Source organism: Anser anser (assembly GCF_964211835.1).
Source record: "Anser anser genome assembly, chromosome: 6".
Taxonomy (NCBI): Eukaryota; Metazoa; Chordata; class Aves; order Anseriformes; family Anatidae; genus Anser; species Anser anser.
This window is the reverse complement of record NC_139726.1, coordinates 21,036,486-21,049,804: the sequence shown is the minus strand read 5'-3', so window position 1 is coordinate 21,049,804 and position 13,319 is coordinate 21,036,486. Positions and strand designations below refer to the sequence as shown.

The window sequence follows — 13,319 nt, the reverse complement described above, 5'->3', positions numbered from 1 at the left end:
TGCATTTCCAGTGGGGGGGTGCAGGGAGAACAAGCTAGGAGTCAGTTTCACCTTGAAACTGTACTTATAGCTATTCCTTTATTTTAACTTGTACATTTTTGTTTGTGCTTCTAGCATTTAAGCTACAGAATCTAATGGCATATAAGCATATACATGTTTATGACTTATGAATCATGACATTTAATTTTCTTCATCAACATTAGTAGGTGTTTGTTTATAATAACGGGCCAGAACTTATCTCATGCTAGACAAATTTCGTATTACAGAATGATTGCTGAGCTTGGGAAGGTGTGCTCATTTGCATTTAATTCTTTTTTGAAACAGTGAAATTCTGCCACCCTCTGGACAGCAACTAAACTAAGATATTTAGTAAGCCTCAAAAGTAAAAAACAAACAAACAAAAAAAAAACCTCACTGTTGCTGATGAACATTCATTGCTTTTTAAGCACATATTTAAATTAATTACTAGGCTGAATGAAAAATAGCAGTTATTATTAAACCAAAGACAAAACAATTATTTTAAGTACTGAATAATCTACTTACTAATAGCATTAATCAAAAAACACACTTTAAAGTGTTCCATTATTAACCTTTTCTAGCAGTCATTTCATTGTTCACTGTTGTATTTCTAAAGATCTGCTACCAAAATATATCTTTCATCATGCCAACAGGTATTTCCTCAGACCAGAGCATTCTGAGATTAAGCCAAAAGCAAAAACATATAAAATTAGAATTCAGTGGGAAAAAGAAGGCTAAGGAGAGTTTGTATCATGACTGATCAAAGTAGCTTTAAAAGCTATCCATGGGAAAGTATGTTTCTTGCATTCACATGGCATACAGCTAGTATGCCTGCTAGTATTACTGTTAGTAATATTGCTAGTCAATACATTCATATGATCATTTGAAACAGTAAATATCTGGGCATTCAAAGTTTCAAATTTTGCTTCCAGGATTAGTGGGAGGAAGGATAGCTGCTGCATGTGTGTTGTACAGTACCTCGTTTTGGCTACGGAGCCTAGCCGCTGCTGTTCTTGGATGAGTTCGGCCAGCTGTTTTTGCAGAGACATATCTTTACCATGTACTTGTTTAATAAACGGGTGCTCCAAAAGGTGGGTGACTGAAGGACGCTTTTCAAAATCCTTGATAAGACACCTGTGACAGAGAAATAGCAGTCTTATGCAATGATGATATTTCATTACAGCGTGATTTGAGCTGGCTTACTGTGTGGTTGTTATAGTAGTTTCCTTTTCCACAAATTTGAGTTCCTTAGTATGCAAACAGACTTCTCCTATATATTGGAATAAATCTGACATAAAATACTTAAAGTGAATTCACCCTACAACTATACTAGTATAAAGGTTATGAATTTTACCTTATTTTAATCTTTTTTTTAAAAACGGTAACTAGCTTATTATGAAAAAAAGTCATTGCATCTTGTTAGTATTGTACAGTTAATATATACTAAACATAACCTAAGATAAATAGGCAATATTTCATTCACTTCAATTTTCTACCTAGTCTCCAATGACAGTTATAATAAAGAACCGCAGGACATTGCCTAATGAAAACCACAACTGAAACTTGCGATACAACACCAGTCAGAACAATTTGATATAAAGATTTGTTCTGTGTTTAAAATGAATGTTTCAGATAGAGCTTCTATACCACGATGGTGTTAGCATAAGAATCATAGATAATTCTGTAAACCCTTTTATTTCAGACTGGAAAAGAAATGAATGAGTCAGATTTAAATGCTAGCCAGGGTTCCAAAGTTCTCTTTGGGACAGAAACAGGTGATCAAGTAATGATTAAAGAGATGCATCCTATTAGATTAGCATGAAGTGTCATATTAATTTATATAATAAAAATTTAAAATTGAGGACGCCATGATTAAACTAAAATTCTCTTCTGTACAATAAAGCTGAAATAATACTGCTCAAACAGAAGAATGATCTAACAGGATCAGATTGCTTTAAAGTACCCTCTAATTCCTCTTTACATTAAAGTATTCTGTTTCTTTTGCTCAAATAAAAACAATGATAACAATCAAGCATGAGAGAAAAGCTGCAATTCAACATACGTCTCCCTCCCAGCAACTAATATTTCAGGGAATCATAGCCCAAGATGAGGTTATTTGATGAGACATATTCATGCTATATACTTCACAATTACATTTCATATTTGCTGCTATTAACTGACACATCTAAAGTACTTCCTTATCAGGGCCAAATATCTCAAACAAAAATTATCTTTTTACCCAAAAATTCATTGAAACTTTAATGTCTTTTAGAATAACAGATATTCTAGCAGTATCAATACAAAACTTAAATATATATATATATAAAATATCATACACATTAACTGACTTCAAATATTATCAAGCACTTTAGCAAACAAATAAAGTTTAACCTCACCTCAAATACTTTACTGAAGCCTAAAGTCTGGTCTTAAAATGATCCTGCAATGTCTTTGGACATAACTTTAATACTTTAGGTTCCTGAAAACCATTTTCTCAGCCTCTTCTTGCTACATCTAGTCCAGAAAAGACAGTCTGTAAAATCTGCTGTCAGTTTAACTGTTTTGGTGAGTTTCGCAATTGGTTAGAACTGAAGCCTCCCAACAGAAGACTAAACTAACAGAACGTGCTTTATCTCCATCCCTCTGAGTGCAAGGCTATAAATACCACTCCTGTCCTCCCATGAAGAGAGATCCATCATTAGCCTTTAACAGGTTCATGTCCCCCCCCAGCCCTCACACATACTTTTCTTGCTGTCATCCATGGTCTTTAAAAGTCAATACACCCACACAGACAATACAGTCCGTGCCAATCCTGGTTAAATTTATGTGTTTCCTGAGAAAAAGGAAAAAAGCATTTGAAAAGAAAGATACCATTAATCAAGACAGGCAATGGAAAAAAAATACAAAACCATACAAAAATCATGGATTGATGACAAGTGTCTGAAGTGGGTATGTCATTCTGAAAAGCTCATACACTCATGATTTTTACCATTCTAACAGTAACTACAAATTCTTTTCATTGATACTACATTATTAATATATAAATACTCGTTTCATTTGAATACATCTGGAGCATTACAGTGAAGATACAGCAGCAGTTACTTTTTAGACAGTTGAAAGTTGAGTTTAAATGGAATCTCTTCAAGAAATTACAGATTTCCACATAGAACACCTTGAGAGTATAAAAAACTTCTATCCTGTGGTATGCATTTATTACAACAAATTTTGCTCTGAGCTCAGGACCAATGCACCCCCAAAGATACCCTATGGACAAGATCCAGAAGTTGCAAGAGAATTTCTTCCCATACAGATGGTTCCTACATGAATTATCCAGATGTCCAGGATACTGCATTTATTGAGGAAGTCTGAAAAGATGAGAAGGGAAACACTTTAGAGAAAGAAGTTCTTAGCTCCTCCATTATGTGCCTGAAACACTAGCTGTTTGGGTCTTGCATGTGTTTGAATGAGCATAGGTAAGTTCTGTCAGAGAGAGGGTCTTGAAAACTACTTGAGGTTTACTTTTGTTTCTGCTGCATGCTCTTGCTGTTCCCCTGCTGACTAGTCACTTTGCATGCAAGCTGCTCTTCTGCTTTGCAACTCTTCAAGCTTACATATAGTTTCATCTATAGTTTCATCTATATTGCAGCATTTCATTTCATGTGAAGTAGGATATTTTTGCAATCTCTGTTCGTTTAGAACAGAGATTTTGTTCACTTGAAACAAAAGTGAAGCCTCATGAATTCATAAGACAACTGAGCTAGTAACACACAAGACACAATTGCAATTCCGTGATCCAAGTCTCCGTTCCAAGCTCAGACAGCTTACTGAATATACTCTCAGATGGACAGCAAGATGTCACAACAAAGCAAAGAACTAGTAACTAACAGCTAACAAGTCGTGGGCCACCACTTATGTGCTAGTGAAAAAGGTGTCAGGCTGCCAATATCACTGCAGAAGTTGAGTAAGGTATCTACACTGGAAGCAGTGTTGACACTACAGAAAACATCGATGCATTTACAATGTTAGGGCCTGCAGGGAGGTGAGCATTATTACAGTGCTTTCTACTGTGCCTGCATACACAGTTGCCATAACTGATCAGTACATTCAATCAGGAAATATAGTCCACATCAAGCACAGAAAAAAGAAATCAAGAAGTAATATATACCTTTGAAATCTCATGACATTAACATTTAAGAGGAAGAGTACAGTAACAAAGCAGCTTTTATAAGGTCACTCACTAGAAAGTATTCCTATTCAGTGCGGCCAACAGAAATCAAAGTAAGCATTGTGCATGTGCAAGTAAATATTAAGAAATCATGTCACTGTTGGATTTGCTTCTGAGGAAAGGAGAAAACCAAAGTATCTTCAGATGCTCATCTGAGCATTCATTTAAGACCAATTTGGACAGTTAGCTTAGGCACTGTCAAACATCAACCATACAATTACATACCAAACTAACAAATGTGGTGCACCTGCAATTTAATCCAGTTTGTTTGACCCATGGAAATTACACATAAAAAAAAAAAAACTTAAGTGGTGAGACTGCCTCCCGCACAGCAAAGTGACTAGAAAATTTACTACAAGATGAGTTTCTCATAAGGTACAATGAAAATATTATCATACTTGGTCTGCAATTTTTTGGATCTAAAATAACTCTAAGAGTACGTATGCAGAGACTGGAAAAGAAACAAACACTGTACACACTGGCCTTGATGAAAGTCAATCCATTACCTAATTTGAAATTCTACTATCTTCCATCATGCTTTCTTAGCTGAAAATTAATTCTCAGAATTCATTAGCGTCACTACATTAAACATAGGTTGCAGCCATTTGCTGCAATCTCACAGCCAGGCTCCTAAGCACCACTTCCATTCTGCCACGATTGCAGGCAAAGATGAAGCATTTATTAGCAAAGGATAAGAGCAGCCTCCTGTACACATAGACCCGTCTGAGGCAGCCTGTAAAAACTCACTGCCTGCTTGCACTTGGATGATAACATTGTTGGAACTGCTGTATCTCACCAATGTAAACTGCCATTTTGCAAGTGGCAGATCAGATGACTGAAAAGGGGAGCTATTTTATCAGCATTCATGAGCTAATATTTAGTAATGAATAAATGGAAAGAAATAGATTTCTTAAGAACTGCAGTGGTGGTCTAAATCTCCTGTGTGTTCAGAAACAGAAAACAGTTACTAATGTCCTTCAATATTGCAGGCAAAACTAACCAGAGCAGCAGCATTTTTTTTTTTTTCCAGAAATACTTCTTTATTAAATAATGATTTCTTTCACCATAAATACTTTCTTTAAAAATAAAGCAAGCAGCTACAACTCTTACAGATTAGTTAAATTATAATTTCTCTCTAGTACATTTTTCTTTAATTTTTAATTTTTAAAAATGTTGCATTTTCGGATGATTTCTCAGTTGCTAGCAGGAGATTGGAACTTTTTTTGTCTCATAAACCAAAGACCCAACCAGGCATCTAGTCACTGCTTATCATCTATGTGCACAGACAGTGAACAGGTCATTATTTGGAAAAAATTATGACTCTGTATCAGATTCTATATTAGACTTGAGGAATCCACAGCCTCTGGGCAAGAGAAACTCCCCACTCTGTTCAACAAATGGTTAGATGATCTCCCCATTTGCATAGGTCATGTTATTATTCCTTGAGCTTTATTAATATGCTTGGTTTTGCTACCTATTGTATGTAGTCTTCCTCTAGAGAAAATCAATAGATATAAACATTTTATATCTGAACAATGATGCCTAGCACCTTAGGACCTCTGCCCCCAGTTATGGGGATGTTAACCTATGGCACGTTGCTCTCACGAAGCATGTTCTTACCCGTGTACCTGACAAACATCATTTCCCAGTACTATTTATCAGATTTTGTATTTGTCATGAACTCTAATGCCCTAAATTATTTAGTTGCATAAGGATGAGCATTTAGGAAAATTGTAGCATCCATTCATCGATATGATGGTGCATTATACCCCAAACTAGTCTCTTTTGACATGCTTAATCCTTTCTAGGAAAAAGAAACCAAAACCTCAGCATCTTTTTTTTTTTTTTTAAATCTTTATTGCACTCATAAGAACTTTTCTGATCAAACCAGTAATACCCTGAACAAAAGTCAACACTTTTAAGGGAACAGTAAAAGATCAAGAAGAAAAAAATCTCTGAGATTGCTTTTAACTGGCTAAAAATCTCTGAGATTGCTTTTAACTGGCTAAACTACTCCATTCCTATCCAGCACTCTGATGGTTCCTCCTACCTCTGTGCCACATGTAGCTGTGGCAGACGCTGATCAGACACATGCAGGAGAGAGGTGGAGGAGAAAAGTCATCTCATGAATGACATTTGTAATGCTGCAGAGACCTGCCTGCTTCCCCAAAGCCTCCCTGCTTCCCAACCCCAGGCCTGACCCTCCCCCACTGCTGCAGGTCACTCATTTGCAAAAATGAAGTAAAAAGCTGCGACAGCTCTGCCAACTGCATTTCTGTCTTCAGTCCTAATTCAATGGGACATACAGGATACAAATAACCTTATCTTCAGAACTATATACAGCTGCCCCTTCGGAAAAAGGGAATGCTGCCACTGAAGATAGGTTAAATAGGTCTCCTGTCTTGAACCAGCATACCATGATAAATAACAAGTATTTTACTGTTCCTCCTGCTACAATCAGATATCAGAATGAAAGACTGAATTTATGACAAAGTAGTCAATTATCACATGCATAATATAAATTCTGATGCTCAGAACACATTTATATCTTTATTGATCTGCCTTTTGGTAGCAAATGCCATAAATAACTAACCTTACCTAACAATGAGAGAAGTACTCTCATACTGAAATGTCACCAGCACTTGTTTTCTAAATAAATCTTCTTTATGTTTCACTTTTAACATCAGGCACCACATAGTGTAATTTAGAAGATACACTTGAAACCTAAGAAATGTTCATTCACTGAAATTGTAAAATGAAGTGTAGCAAATAGCCTTCCCTTTTCTACAGGTTCAAATATTACAACAGGTTTCCCACCCTCCTTTGGGTTGTGTAGACACGGTAGTTTGCTCTGGCTTATATAGGTGGCTTAGAGAACAAACAAGGGAAATTGTGGAGTGGCCCCCCTCAGCTCTTGGTCAGACTTTGCTCTTGTTGAAACCCTTAGAATTTCACCAAAGACACCAGAAATTCCACCACTAATTCTAGCAAGCATCTCAAAACTAATCAAATGCATTTTATACATGTAAATGCATATTGTACAGTGAAATCACTTTTTTTCCTATCCTTTTACCTGGAATGGGTCTGCTCTATTTCTTTGGCCTGTACTTGCAGACCTGAGAGCACAAAAAGCTTTTAGAACCTTTTATAATTGAAGCTTTTTATTATAAACAATATGCTTTGCAGTTGTATCAAGCATTCTCCCTTAGGTCTTATAACCCTTTGTAGTGACAGCGTGAAGCTGATTTGAGGCAGCTGAAGCACAGAAAAAGATAGGAGATATGGAAAGCATAGTCAGATGCTGACAGCATATTTCTTCTACATCTTACATCATAGCTGGAAGGAAGAAAAGAACAGAGAGATCTTTTCCTTCCTTTAGTGTTTAGTGCACTCTTCCCTAGTAAAAAAGGAGAGATGCTAAGAGGGCAATTGTAGATCCACTATGCCAATGACAGAGCGGTTGGGAAAAGTCTCTCACACACCATTAAACAGACTGTTTAATGCCCACTGCTGTGAAACTTCAAATACAGTCACACTGACATCTCCATACAAGCTAACAAACACCTGGGCAGATGAGACCAGGTTAGTTCTACTAGCTGAAAGTCCACAGGCAACAGCAACTTTCTTCCCAGCACCGTGTGCCTGATCTGTCCTGTATGCCACAGCCCACAAGAGAACACACCTGTGCTCCCTGGAGCCTGCCTTAATCTACCTAGCAGTATGTTGGACTGCTCCATTCCCAGGTCTGATGATGATTATTGGGTGACTTTGAGCAAGACAACTTTTTCTCCAGTTGTGAAACCTGGGATTAAACTCACGTCTTCATGCTGCAAGTCTGGCTGACAGGAAGGAGGCATTATTACGCTACTGATGCTTAATCAGTCCAATGCAAAGGTACCCTTGTCAGTCAGAAATTGTGCTTTCCCTTTCCTGAGTCAAATTTTTACTGCTTATATATCCATACTTCTGCCTTTCATATCATCACAAATGCATTGCAAACAAAACTGGATCATCTAGAACATACGTTAAACCCTTTCTTTGACAACTAGAATAATTTAACTGGAACAGGTCTTGAGTCCTCCCCTAAAACAAACTACTACAAATTCAGCACAGACATATTCCACTTCTCTACCTCACTAGAATCTGTCAAGAAGTAAAACTGGAACAGTTCAGGTTTAAATACGAGCTAATAGTGTTAGGCAACTTCAGAAAGGAGTATGGTAGAAAGTATCAGTCAGAGGCAAAAAGAAAGGACAACATTGTTTTTTCCAGGATCATAGACCAATGGCAACACAAGAGTGGCTGGAAATCCAGCTTCTACTAAAAAGTGGACAGAAGCTTAGAGATTGTGGCAAGAATGTACCGGATGTGAGCACAGTCCTTACAGAAATACAAGACAAAAGGCTGATGGATTAGACTAAATGCAGATTCTCTGAGATGCCACTAATTTATAAAACACAAGTGGGATTCTGGCACTCAATGACAACATGAGCTCAAAGAACAGAGTAAGAAAACTGCCTCTCAGGCAACTATTTCACATGTTGTCTTTTATACTATAATCTTAAATGCAGCATACTATTCCTAAAATCGCTAATGCTCCCCAACTAGACTTGCCACTTCAGCATAGATACTTATCTTGCTTACTACAATATCCTTAGGAAGTAAACTGTTGGTGTTTACGATTGGGAATAGCAAACCAATGAACCCACAAACCAAAGAGAAGAATGACTACTTATCTCTAATGGTAAGGAACTCAACAGGCTACTTTACTGAGTGAAACATCCTGATACTATGACATTTCTATAATTTAGCATGATATATTACAGGGTCAGGGCTTCAAACTTCCACGGGAGTTTCTCACCTCTATGCAAAATTGCAGCTTTTTACTAAAACTGCTCATTAGAAAGCTAGAGATAATTATATCCATCATATATGCCTATTCATCTGTATAAAAATGTCTCGCGCAATACTCAAAAGTGTTGGAGGTCTTTTGTCAGGTATTACAATTTAGCATTTCAAATTCATCTCTTGCTGGATTCTCAAACTCTACAGCTATGAATAAAATGGAAAAAGTTACAGATTTCCTGGTAACCTTGCACATCACAATCTGCATCTTTCTGTCATTTACAAACCCCTTGGTTTTTCTAGACACTATGAAGTCAGTGAGTTATGTCAACTGCATATTGTGTACTCAAGTGACAGAAACAGTGAAATGGTCTTTAAGTAATATGAACAGAATGTCGTTAAACAACTGTTTAGATTGTGAAAAAAAAGGTGATATGCATTCAGAGAAGTTATACAACCTGTATAATCTGTATGATCTATTAATTGAATTACTCTGATGTAGTCTCAACAATATGAAATTCAGCTTGTGAGGCTGTTTAATAATGAGTGAAAAAAAATAAGTTTATTGAGACTGAAAATTAAATTGGTATTGTATTTGCAATGTCATTGCTGAAGTAAATGTTATGTTCTGATGACGAATGTGACCATAAATTCTGGAAGTTCATATTTTGACTTTACTACCTAAATTTCTTTTCTTTACGTTCCTCCAGTTCATGAAAGACTAATTAATTTAAAGAACCATAATAGCTACTCATTGGTTAAATAAATTTAAAAGCAGAATGTCTGTTCCTGGAGATACCATTGCTCATTTTAATTAAGATTACCATTTGGTGATGTAATGTAAATAAAGGTTATCATGTCCTTCTGCTCCAAGAGATCTATCCCTAGAGATCAGTCAAGACTTAAACTGCCAAGAAAATTATTTGCAGCATACAAGCTAATTTTAGTGTATGTGTTGTTTGTTTGTTTTTTTAAAATTAATTTTAACATACAGTCTACATTATTTTATGAATGAGTTCTGAAGTACTCTATGTCTAAAATGTGTTAGACAAATTTTTATCTTGAGAGAGCAATAACATCTGTGCTGTAGCAATTGAAAAATTAGCTTCACAAACATAGGCAAACAGTGAACTCGTCAAAACTGGTATTTATTTGAACATAGAAATGAACGCAGGTAAAAGTCTACCATTTTTAGGAGCCAATCCTCCAACAACTGATGCGGTTGTTTACATGGCCTTATAGGAATGATAATCCCTATTGATACATAGTTAAAAATAAACAGATAACTGATTCTTTCTCACATTATGAGCGGAGCAGCCAAGCTCTTCGTGGACAACTACAGTAGCACAGATAAAGAAGCATACCTAAAAACTTTACTGACCCATTTAAAAGTAATTATGTGCTGCATGTATCTCAGTAGATACCAAATATAAAATTAGACTGCTGTCAAAGATCACTTGGCTGAAGTTGTATCTTCTCGATTTTTTAAAACAAAGTATCTATCTTGATTAGCTGTATCATTGTGAAAACCCTTGAGGATATTACAGTCTTTATCTCAAGTCAAGGTAAAAAATACTGAAAATAAAAAAATAAATTCACCAAGCTATGAACCACCTTGGCCTGTTCTCCATTCAGACTTTGTAAATACGTATCTGACATAAACATGCTGCTGCAATATTGTCTGTCTTGGAGCAGTAGAGTTCAAGCCCAAAATACAGACTTTACTTTTGAAAAAAATAAAGTATTATTTTAACAATTTAAAGAGCTACCCACAAAAATATATTGAAACTTCCAGCTCAGGCATGTTGCAAATCACTATAACATGAGAGATCATTTATAGCAAAAATGTGTCTCGAAACAGTGAAAAGCATTCTGGCATTTCAAGGCATTACAATGGGGGGAAAAGGCTACAATGACCAGGTTTGGCAATTTTGACATAGATGAAATTATTGTGTCAACAGAACTGAAGTCAGAAGTGTGCTTAGCTACAGATGAACGCTTGTATTTTTCCAGTACACAGGTCTGGCCCACAGCTTGAACCAGATAAGCTTGTTATGCAAATGATGTTAGCCATCAGGAAGGAGATAGATAATAAAATTATTTTAAAGCTAACCACTCATCACAAGGGAGACAGAAACATCAAGCTAGGTCTTAACATATGGATAAAAGGCAGTATGGAATTTATACAATTGCTGCTTTTAATTTATCATAACTAAGCTGTCACAAAGGCAGGCATCATCAAATACATACCTAATGCACATAAATGAGCCAATTACCAGTAATGGCTAAAAGGTTTGCAGTTGTATGATTCAACGTGTCTTTTTGTTTGTTTGTTTTTGTTTTTGTTTTGTTTTGTTTTCTAGAGAATCCACTAGTGTAAATCCAAGCCCTCATAATGATATTTTGTAACCTCTGCTTCATAACAACCTTAATAAGACATGCACAAGAATGAAGCAATGTCATGGAGAATTCCCCTTCAGCGTTCTCTTACAGGTCTCTGTAAGAACAGTAAATTTATTACAATTGTTGCATTTCTTCACGTTAAGAAATTGCCTGCAAGTATGCTTCCTTACTTCATTGTGTGCATTACTGTAAAAATTAAAAACAAGATCTGCAAACCTGCAGATGTTGCTGGTGAGAGGAAGTAATTAAGCAAAGTAATTAAAAATCAATCTGATTAAAAATATACAATTTGAAGATATCAAAAACCCAAAGGACAAGATTAAAACAAGTATAGTTATAAAGTCTGATTTCTGATAAGAACAATGCATGCTGCACTAAAGGACTAAACAAATGATAAACTTCATTTTTTGTATTGTTCTCAAGCTCAGCAGAGACTTCTAAAAAGGAAGACCCTAAGAAAGAAACAAATGGATTCTGGTGCAGAGGCACGTTTCCGAGAAAGGAATGTAATCTTCGTACTTACCTGGCGCACTGACTCTCTAAAGCACAAATGGAACATAACCTCCTTGCACTAGAGTTCCCCAAAATACCGGGTACTGTCCATATATACTGTAAAAAGAATGTTTCTCTATAATAGAAGGGAATTCATCCACCACGCAGTGACTTCTGTAGTTAACCACTGATTCTGCCACAGATTACAATGTTCACTGCTGAGTAGAAAAGGACAGGCATTATGGAGAAACAGAACTCAGGTCAACCTGCTTTAAAAGGATGTACTTCTACTACCTGCTCTTTAAGAGATCCTGAGTCACACTGCAGCAATGACAGTAATGGCCTTCCACTATATGCTATTAAAGTTTGCCCCATCTTGCTGCCTGATTTAAAGATCAGCATAGTAAATAAGAATATTTTTTTTATTTTTATTCACATTAATCTTTCTATTTTAACTTCTTCTAAAATGGGAAGACACTACTGCACAACTGACTGAAAAACTTACCAGGTATGGATATTGTAATCCTCCACAAGAAACTATACGTGCATTGAGATAGGACAGATTAAATGTGGAAACGTACAGGTTTCCAAACCTATCTTAAAAAGTCAATATTGGCCAGCAGTGTTCAAAGTATTTGGTTATCTGAACAGTGTGAACTTCCCAGAGTTTGATAATATTATCCCCCATGTTACACAGTTTAAGCTGTATTCAGTCACAATGAAATTCGGTCACAAACAAACCCCCAAAATCGCTTGTAGAAGTTGCTCTAAGATTTATGAATATAATGCTAACAGCTAGTAAAGTACAATTTCTTAGTTTCACTGTAAAAAGAAAAAGGCAAAACAAGAGCATATTTCAGTTCAATGTAGCATTCAGGTAACATGTTACACTTTTGGTACAACTCATGTTCATCTACATATTGAGTATACAATTTACATATTGAGTATACTGCTGAATATTTGTAAGGTGGAAAAAGACAACTATTGTCCATCTGGTCTTTATATTCTTATTTTAAATTGACCAGCAGTCATTTTCACTAATCCATTTTCTCTTCGACACAGAAGTCCACTCCAAAACGATCAAGACAATCAGGTATATTATAAACATGCCCCAGGTTTAACAAAAAGTCAAGAAGCGAATCAACTACAGAGTTAAAAGAAGCTGTGAAACAAATTACATGAGAAGATCAAACTGTGCTCTATAGCTCTCAAAAACTGAAGAACAGTTTAGAATCTATGAAAAGAAAACTGAAGTTAAAAACCGGCAAAAGTAACAACTCCATAAATAAATTCTGCTTTCAGATTTAGACACACACAGGTGTTGCTGAATAAACTA

The 13,319-nt window shown here is 35.9% G+C and overlaps 1 protein-coding gene across 6 annotated transcripts in view; it reads right to left on the bottom strand.

The window, feature by feature from the left end:
* Positions 1–13,319, bottom strand: part of MYO3B (myosin IIIB) — a gene marked incomplete at its 5' end in the record, with an annotated part of 252,980 nt that overhangs the window by 166,372 nt on the left and 73,289 nt on the right. For 4 of the 6 annotated variants that reach the window (XM_083842488.1, XM_083842495.1, XM_083842494.1 and 1 more), the window contains one exon: positions 997–1,152. In XM_083842488.1, coding sequence (XP_083698614.1) covers positions 997–1,152 — 156 coding nt within the window. Of the gene's footprint in view, positions 1–996; positions 1,153–2,745; positions 3,384–10,843; positions 13,218–13,319 lie in introns of those variants that run through there. The other 2 variants (XM_083842491.1, XM_083842492.1) reach the window with 2 other exon arrangements.